At 39.2% G+C, this 12,803-nt stretch overlaps 1 protein-coding gene across 2 annotated transcripts in view; it reads right to left on the bottom strand.

The window, feature by feature from the left end:
- Window positions 1-12,803, bottom strand: part of LOC121317487 (exostosin-1-like) — a 338,142-nt gene that overhangs the window by 42,261 nt on the left and 283,078 nt on the right. For both annotated transcript variants that reach the window (XM_041253479.1, XM_041253480.1), the window contains one exon: window positions 6,185-6,304. In XM_041253479.1, coding sequence (XP_041109413.1) covers window positions 6,185-6,304 — 120 coding nt within the window. The remainder of the gene's footprint in view (window positions 1-6,184; window positions 6,305-12,803) is intronic.

Here is a 12,803-nt window from a genome sequence, read left to right as displayed (position 1 = left end):
CTGACATAACTAGTATTTTTTGGCCTCAAGGCAATCCATAACTGATTCAGGCCTTTCTAAATGTCATCTTATGATTCATCTGTTGAAAATGTAAACCTGATGAGGAGAAAATGCTGTGAAGAAAATGAAACCTCATAAGAGGTACATTTACTTACAGCTTCCTTAGTATCAGCTAAAAACAGAAACAAGTTAATGGGAAAACCATCCTGGGGCAGAAACAGCATTGAATATAGCAAATAATACATTAAACTACACTGTTTCCTTTGAGAATACACAAAACAAGCAGCCTTGAGTTTGGGTACCAATTAGAAGGAAGTAGAAGGAACAAGAAAACCGCCACATTCTTCATCAAAGAGCATTATGTGATTTGAGCCCTTTAGAATCACAATGGCTCAATGCACAATCTTATTTTTACATCAAATCCAAATAGCATTAGTTAAGTTGGCTTCCAGATCAAAAGGTCTTTCGAAGATGCCAGAACAGAAACAGTAAACTTATGCTACATTATAATTGTTTTGACTATTTAAAGAAGTGTTGTTCCAATTTACAGTTTGCAGTTTTTTTAAGGGTCACAGAATGTAAACAAGCTTTTGAGATTTTCACCTGCTGAAGGGATGTATGTTCTCCTGGTCGATTGCACAGGTATTGTTGGTACAATAAAATATTTAGCATAAGTTATTGATAATATTAGATTCTGGGGATATGGGGGGCAGGGGGGCAGGGGGGCATGGTGTTTTTTTGTCCTTACATCTATCTATCTGGAGAAGCACTCATCCAGTTGTCATGACACGTTGGTGTTTATTTATTTCAAGTTATGGACAGTATCATATTCTAGGGATATAGAGGAGGTGTCAGTCTGTCTGTTCATACATCTGTCAGCATGTCACACTTGCATTTATTGTATGCATGTATCTGGATAACTGCTTATCAAATTGTTATGAAATTTGGTAATTCATATTCTATGCTATTCTGTACATACTGTTGATATATGTCACAGTCATCAACCCTTTCATAATACTTTATAGCTCTAATTTTGAAGTTACAGCCATATAGGGTGGTGTATGCTTCTGGACATGTTGACTTGGTGGGGACGTCAGACCAGGAAGCAACAGACAGCAGGTTGAAGTGCTGAGTGCGTATTTATTAAATAAATAAAGCGTTTAAACAAAACCCAAAAGACGTTCACAAAAAAAAAAGGCACGATGGCCAAAACAAATGATACCCAGCGAAAAAAACCACACAAACAAATAATGTGCTGGTTTATAGTATGGGCACCCGTCCCTGACGTGCCTATACACCCTACACACTTCACATCACGAAGCCCAATCTCTCTTCAACCACCACCACCACCACCACCTCGGCAGGTTGCTCTCTTCCTGGTCAATCTGAATTTTGATTTTCATCATTGGAGATTTTTGATATCTGATATTCCTTCCATTAATGAGGCAGCACATAATAATAATAATAATAATAATAATAATAATAATAATAATAATAATAATAATAATACATTATATAGTAGAACAAGTAAAAAAAAACCTGTAATAACACCATTTTGAAAGGTTTTATACAAACCTAATCTTTATCACATTTATTTACCCCCATGCAGACTTGTAGGACTCAAGTCCGGGACTCGCAAACTGTGCACAATAAAAAACCAATCAACAAAAACCCACCACCCCACACACAAATCCAACTGCAACCATTTCTTTTGCATAAAGTTTTATAAGGAATAAATACTGTCAGCATGGTAAACAAGTATATAATTATTTGGCTTTTAACAAACAAGCCTTTCTCTTTACTACTTTAAACTGTGTGCTAAATTTTTAAGCACTGTAGAAATACATTTCTAAAACTGCATTCTTGAAAAATACGTAACTTTATTTTGCTGAGCTCCTTGAATCTCTGGAATATCATTTATTTGTATATCATACAAGTTATAATCATAATTGTAGAGCTTCTAAATTCATATCAAAGTCGCTGTGTGACTAAATGTTCTGTGCTTTGCTTCTAATCACCACTCATTCCCAGCACATGCCATCAAAGGGTGAGTTCACAATGCTTTTTCGCCGCCTGCAGATCAGACGGGGTCTGCGCCTGACATCACCGGTCTACACAGACGGCACTCGGGCAGCTTTGGGAGGTTTCCCAGAACAATTGACTGCGCAAACATGGAGACCGACTTGATTCATTTTCTAATTACAGAAGACTATATGTTTTTTTTTCACTGTTCCCATACAGCTCCATTATAACTAGACCGGTAAATAAATTATACAAAGCCTTATTTCAGTAACCCCAAGACCATCTTTTATTATTAATCTATTTAAGCAATGAAGTTATGTACATCAGTTTTATATAGAGGATATTCCATGCCAAAATTATAAATACATACCGGGATAAATAAATAAAAGTTGAAACAAATAAATACTTGAACAACTAAATACATATAGAAATAAATACATACATGTTGCAATAAATAAATACATGGCCATTTATTTATTTATTCCTATATTTATTTATTTTTAATTTTGGCATGAAATATCATCCATAGTTTTACTAGTCTTGTTTGCAAATTAAACGCAAAAGCATAATTGTACCGGTATTTGTCATTCACAGTACAATAGTTGTAATTTATGCAAGGTCTTTTTCTGCGTTATTCACGCCACCTTGAATAGGGGTGTGAATAACACACGATCACTAATCCTGCATGTGGTTCTCTATGCCAGTGGTTCCCAACCTTTTTTGGGTACTGTACCCCCAAAACACTGATATAGTGATTCCACTCAACGTCGGGGTTGACCTTCTTTATTTGGGCAAGTAATCCTTTCACCCTCCCAGTCATTGATGCCGCACCATCCGTGCACAAATGAGTACAGGATTTCCAATCCAGCTTGTTCTCTGAGAAAAAGCTGTCAATAATGTGAAACACATCCACACCCGTAGTGCTCCCCGTTAGCTTCTTGCAGAACAGAATGTGCTCATTAATTTCCGAAATGTCTCTGTATCGCACAAACGCAATCAACTGGGCTTCCCCGCTGACATTGGTCGATTCATTCAACTGCAGAGCAAATGAACCGGAATGTTTTAACTTTTCCACCACTTGATCAACAATATCAATGCCCATGTCATCGATCCTGCGGCACACCGTGTTATTTGACAATGGTACAGTCTTCATTGCATCAGCTGCTTTCTTATCAATCATTGTTTCTGCAAGAAGCAGCAGGCAAAATGAGCTCCTCAGCTATAGTAAACGGCTTTTTGGACTTAGCCACAAATAGCGACACAGCATATGAGGCTTCCAATGCTTTGGTTGATGCTGCAGTTGCTTTCTTTAATTTCTCTTGACTTCCCTTAAATTCCGACAGCTTTCTATGGAAAAACTCTGCTGTCTTACCCACACAGGAAAGATGCTTGGTACTGAGGTGCCGTTGTAAATGAGCTGGTTTCATGCTATTATTTGAGAGCACATCGCCGCAGAGGAAACACAGTGGCTGAGGCGGCTCCATAGGTGTGGATGTGAAACCGAAGAGGACATACTGTTCATGAAATTGATGGTACTTTGACTTGTCAACTTTCTTTCTTTTCTCCACGTGTTCACTTGACCTGCCGCTAGCGTTGCTGCTGCTTGGAACAGTGCGTTTTTTCAGCCATAGATCCATAGCTAGTGTCTTTCTTCTACTCAAAGCTAGCTGCCTGTTACCCGAAATCGTGAGTGACTGGCACGTGGCCGCGGAGGAGCTAGCGAGGGTCAACTGGCGGGAAGTTGCCAGGGTGAATAAAAAATACACACTGAAACAAAAGTAAAAAAATGTCCTATAAATACAAAATAAACTAGAGCTTATATATATATATATATATATATATATATATATATATATATATATATATATATATATATATATATATATATTTTGCACATTTTTGAAAATCTTCCCACATACCCCCTGAGGACTGCCCATTTACCCCTAGGGGTACGCGTACCCCCGGTTGGGAAACACTGCTCTATGCCCTTCTTGCATGGTGGTGCTCTTCCATTGTTTTGAAGACGGGTCTGCTCCAGCGCAGGACCTTTTAGAATCTGCAGGGTATGCGCAGACTCTGAGCCCAGAGGATGCGTGACCGCTGTTGTCAGATCCGGCTGTGGTCACGCAGGTTGCCGAACTTGGACAGGATATGCGCGCAGACCAGTGTCTTGTGACGAAGGACCTGCGCAGACTCTCAAAAGGCTGCACGACATGAACGCTCCACTCTTTACAAGCAACGTCAATGAATTCACAGTAAAATTCAGCGTAAAACTAGGAACTGAATTCTCAAATTGAAAAACATGCAGATATATCAGACTGATATGACAGAAGGCCTGATTGGTTGCAAAAAAATAACAGTGATAACTTAATACCACTTAATTTATCATAAAAAATACCGGGAAAAACACATTAACAAAACAAAATGCTGTGCAGCGTCAACCTAGAAATCTGTAATTATGAACCGACACAAAGGGGAAATACATAAATATAATATGTTTTTGTGTAAAAGAGAAAAGTTGATAAATACATTATGAAGCACAATCTCATAAATGCATCGTGTTACACTTAAAAGTGCAAATGCAATGAAACATAATGTTTCTGCTTTGCAAAACAAATAATAAAAATACTACATTTACTATTTAAGAACACAGTCTAAATCAGACTGGCAGATTTGACCTGATTTTAAGTCAAAGTTTATGCTATATTCAGAGGTGAAAGTAACTTTAATTTTTTACCGGTGTAGTGTTATTCTCAGGTATTCATTAAAAAGTGGCACTCAACTCACTGTGTTTGCTCATGCCTAAACAACTTCCACTAAGAAAGCAGGGAAAAACCCATTCAAATCTGGTACGTTATGCTTTTTTTGGTCTTTTACATCTGCAATTTAATGTAATTGATCATATTTTTCCACCACTATGAAAACTGTATGCAAATATTTATTATATGCAATACATTGGGTCGTGTATATTGTTTTTTACTTGCACAACTTAGTGATGGACTTCTCGTGAATTGTTTTTTCTTTTTAGAGAAAGTGATTGTCTGTGTCCAGTTAAGTTTGCAAAAAATGTATGTACCACTTGCAATCTGACAATGTATCACTTTCTGACACTACATGGGTCAACTCTTGGTATGTGTACCACATTCTGACGGCGTACCACCTTCTAACACTACACCGACTCTATAGTCCAGATCACGGCTTCTATCAAAGTGAAAAACAACGTCCACAAACTTGAACTTGAAGCGTATCTATAAATGTCAGGTACATTTAAACAGTAATTCCAAATCCATTTCCAAAAGAAAAGAAGATAGTGACAGAGAAGTTGAAAAAGGCATGCAGATAGAATAATCTAGCTAGAAAAAATAAATCAAAATAATTTTCTGTTTGGTATTTTTATATTTTATTATTTGTGCATTTTTCCTGAGGAATATCAGACAACGTCCGTTAGGAAACTGTTCCCCCACTACTACCACTAGTTTAATGAGAATTGATTTGTATTTGTTTCAAGGACTCATGACTCGGACACAGACTCGGACTTGAGGTCTGAGGACTCGGCTGCAAGTCTGCCCCAATGCTTATAACACCCATGGTACATTTTCTCAACCCGTTACAAATTGGAAAGCTCACAAAATGTTCCATTAGGAAGAAATGATTGCTTCCAAAGTTAATATACTGTCCATTTAATGACTTTGATTGATCTTGTTTCTTTGAGTTAGTTATATTTTAAAATTTTCAATCTACCCATTTGATTCAGGAGGAGTAGATGTTTTGTGTGCCGTCGATTTCAGACCAGCAGAACGTATTTCCAAAATAGGTCCCAAACAGACACCAGACTGCAAAGGCTTCTTATTACTACCCATTATTGAGAAGCACCCAGACTCCTTTCAAGCCCAACAGAAACTCAGAATGTTACACAGAAACTAGTTGACGACGCTGCTGTGACTGTACAGCATGAAAAGAAGAAAATTGGTGTAATAAAAAATAGCAGTCCCACCTCTGTTGTTCCACTACAAGCATCAATTCCTCCTGATTTCTGCTCTTGAACATTATAAAAAGGCAATCCATTATCCTTGCTGTCTCTTCTCTGGTGTGAGTACAAAGCCTCCCCACACTCCCACCCTCCACAGCTTAAATTAATGATTCCATAAATGGGACCACTTACCTCTAATGTAGTTGAGACTATTTTTTCGACAGATGAAAAATAGGCATCCCAGAGGAATTGGGTCTGCTGCCTGAGTGCCAATATTTTGTCATGGTCTACAGATCTAGTTATTGAAGGAATCTGGAAGAAAAAAAAAAAAACAAACACAAAAAAGAATAAGAGCAATTAAACGTAAGACCATACGAATACGAACAGAGGGTTCTCTAGAATTATATAAATAAAATAAATCAGCCTTTAAGAAGCTAATGGGTATATGCCTCTCCAGGGGGACTTAATGACACCTTTCCCACTGAATGTTCCAGCATTTATTTTGTAGACGTTATTGTGAATAAATGCCAGTGATACTGTTGCTTCTCAAAGAGAGCCGGAAAGAAAGGGTCAGATTTCATTTTGACAAATCTTTTCTTTAATTTTTTTTAAAACCCTTCTTTATATACAGAACTCCAAGTCAATATTCCCTGGTTTTATGTCCTATCATTATTTCTATAGCACCGTGACAAACTGGAACAGATAACAAGAGCTAGGAGCTCACTGGGTGACTGAGATGCTGCTTACCTTGGGTAGCAGTAAGTGCTATCTTTACTGTTTGAGAATTTCTCCAGTTAGAGAAGATGAGGCCAAATAAATAGTGTACTGTGTGTAGAGCGTATATAGGGGAGTTATTAAGTCACTTGCCACTATACATATCTGGGCTTGGAGAGTAATAGTACCAACACTTATTTCTGTCCTCTCCGTCAAGTTGTTATCAAAATCCAATTAATTCCTAGGGGCGGTGAGATCACAGTTAACTGGAGAGTGAAACCACAGACCAAAGTAACACTTTAACTATAGACTGCTATAGAGCTTGTTTCTTATGGTACTGGACTTTAAAAAACAGTAACATGGGCTACATTGAGGTATAAAATACAGATAGACAAGGAATTAAAGTCCCTTTTCTCAAACACTTTGACAGTTTGCCCTATTAACTGTCTCACTACTTGAACATAAAAGGGTAGTGTAAATATAATTTATGTGCACACATCCATAACACCATCTATGTAGCCTTAGTGATTGCAGACATAATTGCAAGTACATGTTATCTCTTGCGTCACACACAGCCTTTCAAGAGCAATGTTCTAAAATGTAGGAATTACCCCATCAAATAGCACTGTCAATATATTTTCAGTATCTGTCACTATCTTAATGTAAGAGCCATATTCAGATTCAACAATTGAGTGGTAATGCCCACTTACAGTACATGCACTTTATCACTATTTCACTTAGCTATGGCCATGATCAGTTTCTTATGTTTTTTTTCTGCTGTTATTCAGCTGTAAACGCAATACTTACCTTAATTGCTGCAGCTTCTAAAGAGGAAATATGTAAAACTTCCTCTTATTACTGTCTACTCTTGTTCTCTCCTCTCGCTGCATTTAATTATCTCATTTATTTTCATCTCTTTGGTGACATTTTGCCTATAGTAATTTAAAACTGCCTTTAGTTACATGAATTATGCTTTACTTTGAAGCAAAAAAAGGGCAGGTAGCAGCTGTTAATACATTCAGTAATTCAAATATATACATATCATGCATCTTTCAGGACACAATTAATGGGATAATTTATTGATATAGAACATGGCTCGAAGAAATGTATGTATCTTAGAAGTTGTTGGCTGGATTAAAATGTCCAGATACTGTAGCTTTCCTAAATGGCTCATTTAAAAATATTTAACATTTTCAAAGCAGTATACCACATGGGAGTACAACTGTTACAAGACGCATTTCTTGTTTTTAAGCTGCCAGTACAAGTCAGAAATTTGTTTAGGTTGCTGGGCCCAGTTAGCTGTGACAGTTAGCAAAGGTCCACACAGTTTTATCTGAAATGTATAAAAGTTTTTTGTCAAACAGCCAACTTCGCAACATTTTGGTGTGTTTAACATACCTTTGTCAAGGGAAAGTGTGTTTGAAACAAACATTGGAGGTATTTATAGGCTTTTGATGCCATGGTAACCACACATTTATTTCTCTTTAAATCTACTGTCTTTGTGATGTCATTCACTACATAGCTAAAGATGTAACAATCTACAATTCCTTTCTATTTAAACTTTCAGGCAATATGGTATCTAGTCTATCCATTTATTTTCTTTTATTCTTGTTTATTGTACATTACCTAATGTTACTGTTTCTAAAACCACAACCTTTAGGTCATCCATGGTGTGTATGTTCCTTGTAAAGTGTTGAACTATGGGTTCATTTACTTTTGTATTTCAACAGTAAATAAAACAAGGACTGGCAATACACACTAGTGTGTATTGCGCAGGGAATAATTATGGGTTGCAGTCCCATAAACAATAATAAACAATAATTCAGTACAAACACACACAAGATACAAACCCTGTCACCAGTCCAAAATGTGAGCTTTAGTGCTTGCTGTGAAGTATAATTTATCCGTGATACAGTGTGTAGAGTTGTCTGGGTTTAGTGCTGACCATGTTAGCTGTCTAGTCTTAATAAACAAACAAATACATTTTAGACAGACAGACAAAACAAATAAAAAATTCACGGTAATAATCATAATATCGGTCCTTTCGGTTCTTAGCATTAACCATCACAAGGAACAGATCACCTCAGTACGCCCCCTTTATCCCCTTTATATACGGTCTATCATGACCCCTTGGTTAACGAGCGCAGCCGCTCCTCCAATCCGTGGATGCCACACTGGTAACTTTCTGGGTCAGTGATTTAGTGTACCGTAGCTCAATCCCCTTTTTAGATGGCCGACTTCTGCCTAACCCTGGGAATGAACTGTCGGGCCATTTAGTCCACGGTACTCCGTTCCCTTTACTCAGGTCCCCTCACAGGTCAGGAAGGAGATCTAACACCAAGAATCTCAGTCACACTCTCCTACATATTTTATTGTTTTACATTTATGCAAAATATACCATATACAAAGTTGCTATCCTTGCATGACAGATTTTTTAAGACTGAATATTTATTTTCTTTATTTGTGATTTCACTTTTATCTTTGCCAATATATTTGCACACTTAACATGTGCTTTTACAGGTTCCAGTGTCCCTAAATGTATCTATAGTCCCTTTTTGTTTACTGTGGACTAAAATGTCAGCCAAATTTGCATCCCTTCTAAAAGCTACGATCGGTGCTTTCGGAAATATGTATTTCATTTTCTCTTAATTATAAAGTATACGTAAATGCTTCCAAGCAATTTTTGAAATGTTGGGTAATAATTTAGAATATGTAATTATTAATGGTACTCTCTGTACCTTCTCTTCCCTTTTCTTACAATTGACTAGTTCAGTCAAATTGAGATTGTCAACTTTTCTAAATTCTCTCTTAATAATTTGTTCTTTATATCCTCTTTTCTTAAGATTTATTTTGAATTCCTGTCTGCTTTTTGTAGTCATTTTGATCAGAACAGTCCTTTAAGAATTGCTCTTTTAAGAATTGCTCTTTTAAGAATTGCTCTTTTAGTATAGATAGGATGTGCAGATGACATATGTAGGTGCTGATGCTTATCAGTAGATTTTGAGTAAAGATCTGTTTTAATAGATCTTGATCAAGTTCAGATTTTGTCCACCTTAAATCCACCAAAATGTTAGGGTGGATATCATTTGCTAATTTATGAAACACTACAAGAGCTTCTTCTCCATGTCTACATATTCTAAATATGTTATCCACACATCTTATGTATTCTAATGATTCTTGTCTAGTTTACTGTGACCCAGATGGCTTGTGGGTGACGGCAGACCAGGAAAAGAATGTGCAGCACACATGGTCTCAAAGGCCACCTCCCCCTTAAAGTTCCCACAGTCTTGCCTATAGTCCTGGGCCAGGAACGGAGGTATTAATGGATCCACAGGCAGCCATGATGTCAGCTGCAATACTGGCAATGGCAATGCTGTCAGCAGAAGTGATGACATTGGTGAGGCTGGCTCCTCCAGCCAAGGCAATCCTGGCAGCGGAAATGCTGCCAGTGGCAATGCTGGCAGCTGCAATGCTGACCGCGGTGCAGTGCATTCCAGAAGTGGCATACAGGCAGCCCTAGGCATTAAAGGCTAAGCAGCCCTAGGTGTTGCAGCGATGGCAGGAGCTGACCCTCGAGAGGTAGATTCAGCTCCACTGGTGGTGGAGGCAGTAGCAACGGGTAGTCTTCCTTTATCATTGGGAACTGATGTTGCTGGAGACTGGTACAGCTCTCCCTTTTTGGGTGCTGACATGGACATGCCTACAGCCTGTGGATCTAGAGTAGGCATGGCTCCTCCCGAAGGGACAAGATGGTGGGGCCTCTCACATATCTGCAGCCAGATAGTTGCCCTCCATGACTGCAATGTCTAGGAAGGACTAGACAGGCTCCCAGGCCTCCCATCATCCCCCATCTCTAGCCCAGGGTGGGTCGACCACCATCGGGGTGGCCCTGATATTCCCCTCAGGGTCCATCAGGCAGTCTTGTAGTTTTCTCGACTGCCAGCAGCTGTCCTGGCATGTGGTTGACATGGGTTGGGCTTCCCCTTCTTTCAGGGACGACCACTCCTCCCCTTCTTCCACTTTGGCACAGATGGCTGAAGGGGCCTGTGAACAGTGACGTACACTTTGGAGTGCCTGGGCTCGGCACAGGCGAAGCACCACTCTTCCCCTTTTTGGCATGTGAGGTAGGTATACTGGTCAGTCTGTGGCGATGGTACGGCCTTCAGGCGGATCCACTCCTCCGTGGTCTCCACTTCACCCGGATCGAAGGCTTCATGAAAAGGGTCTCGAGTGTGGCTGGGGCATTGTACAATCCGAATGTTATGACATTGAACTGCCAGAGGCCCTCTCCGTTAACCTTAGCCCTGCCCCCTTATGCAAATATGGTACTAGGGCTCAGGTACATCCCATTGGCCCTCAGCTGTACACTAGGACCAATGGCCACAGACAAACAACAGCCAATAGGAGAGACAGATAACAACCAATTGTAACAGACTAGGGAAAACAAACAGGCAGGTTACATTATACATGGGAATGCACACACAAAAGGTAAACAAGGCAGCGGCGGAAAACAGTGGGAAGGGAATAAACACACAGCACATAAACACATATAGATAGCGGGAATTACAGTACACAACACAATGCACGGATCACTACAATACACATAAATGGCTGGTTTTACCAACCCTGATTAGTACTAGTCCTGGACTAGCCAATGTTAATTTAGGTAAGGTAACCCAAGATTAGTGTTAATCTCTCTTTTTTGGTGTTTTTTGTTATCTGTATCTCACTTATTTTTCATGAAAGCCTAGTGTGTGCACATTCATTTCATATATGATATGTACCTGTAACCTTTATAATTGAAAGAATTATCTAACAGTAAAAAAACTGGTGAAAATAGCTCTGACTCTAAAGGGCTAAAGTGCAGAATCTCCTCTTTCCAATAACTATAGCAAGCAGGGCCGTCTGTCGGTGCTTGAGTAAAAAGATTTGAAGGGCCAGGTCACCGGCAGGATATTTAACAATGGGCGGACCCTAAAAGGTTAAATAGAAGTGGTCATAGCCACCATTTTCACAAGGCATAGTACAAATGCTATCAAGGTGTTATCTGCAGAAGGTAATGGCTGAAGATACCAGAATACATTATTCTGCTTTAAAATCTGAATTAAATAAATATTGGTATTCATGAAACTGCACTAGAATGTTATTGTTGCCACTACAGTATAACTGGGGCCCTGCTCTATGACAAACAGAGTCCAAAGTAATTTGTTTATTTGTATTCACTCGACAGAATCTGGTTAACATGTGTTTCCCTTTCAATTCAAAGATGACCACCAAGCAATACTTTTAGGATATGCCTGCCTTAGGTAGGTATTCTCTGAGCGTTTTATGTCAGAGCTGCCGACAGGCCCCTCCGTGGAGTGACGTCCTTGGTCCCGCCTGCCGAAGAAATAAGTAATTGCTCCGCAGAGCTCACTTCCTCTTTTGCCTCTCACTATGGTAAGGTAAGCAATCTGTATCACTGTGTTTTGAAAGAGCTCCTCTGAGTCAACTGCAGTTCCCTTGCATTCGTGCTGAGAGCTAGCTTGTGGAATCAGCTCTGCCGCACCCGCTGTTGAGTTGACTCAGCTGGATTTTCTTGGCCTGCCCCCTTGGTGCACTTAAAAATTCAGTTCACCCGTGTTGCTGTGGTGACTATTCTATTTATCCTCACAGCTTTGCTGTTGCATGTGTTATTGTGTTTTTTTTTTGTTTTACTGCCTTGCAGTTAAAAAAAAAAAAAAAAAGAAGCGTGATTCCTCCACCGGGACCCAGCTCTGCTGCACCCTGCTGTTGAGAATCTGCTGGTTTGTTTTGCGCTTGGTAATAACAATGATATTACAATTGTACAGCTTGCCCGCCTGGCATGGTGACTGTTGTTCTCCCATAGCTCAATTGCTGTGTGTGAGCCTCTATTTTCTTTTCCTATTACTGCCTTTGCAGTTAAAACAAACAAAAAAAAGCAGTACACTTTTTATTCCTGTCTAACATGCCACAGCTCCTTGAGCCTATGCTATAATTATCAGGTATAAGCTACATGCTGCTTCGTTGTGTGACTGCACGCAGCACTGTGCGCTTCCCTGTACTGCTCTCCTGAGTCCCTACTGCAGGCTTTTGA

Source organism: Polyodon spathula, chromosome 6 (genome assembly GCF_017654505.1).
Source record: "Polyodon spathula isolate WHYD16114869_AA chromosome 6, ASM1765450v1, whole genome shotgun sequence".
NCBI classification, from domain to species: domain Eukaryota; kingdom Metazoa; phylum Chordata; class Actinopteri; order Acipenseriformes; family Polyodontidae; genus Polyodon; species Polyodon spathula.
The sequence above is the reverse complement of the archived record's forward strand: the minus strand, read 5'-3'. Positions and strand labels throughout refer to the sequence as shown.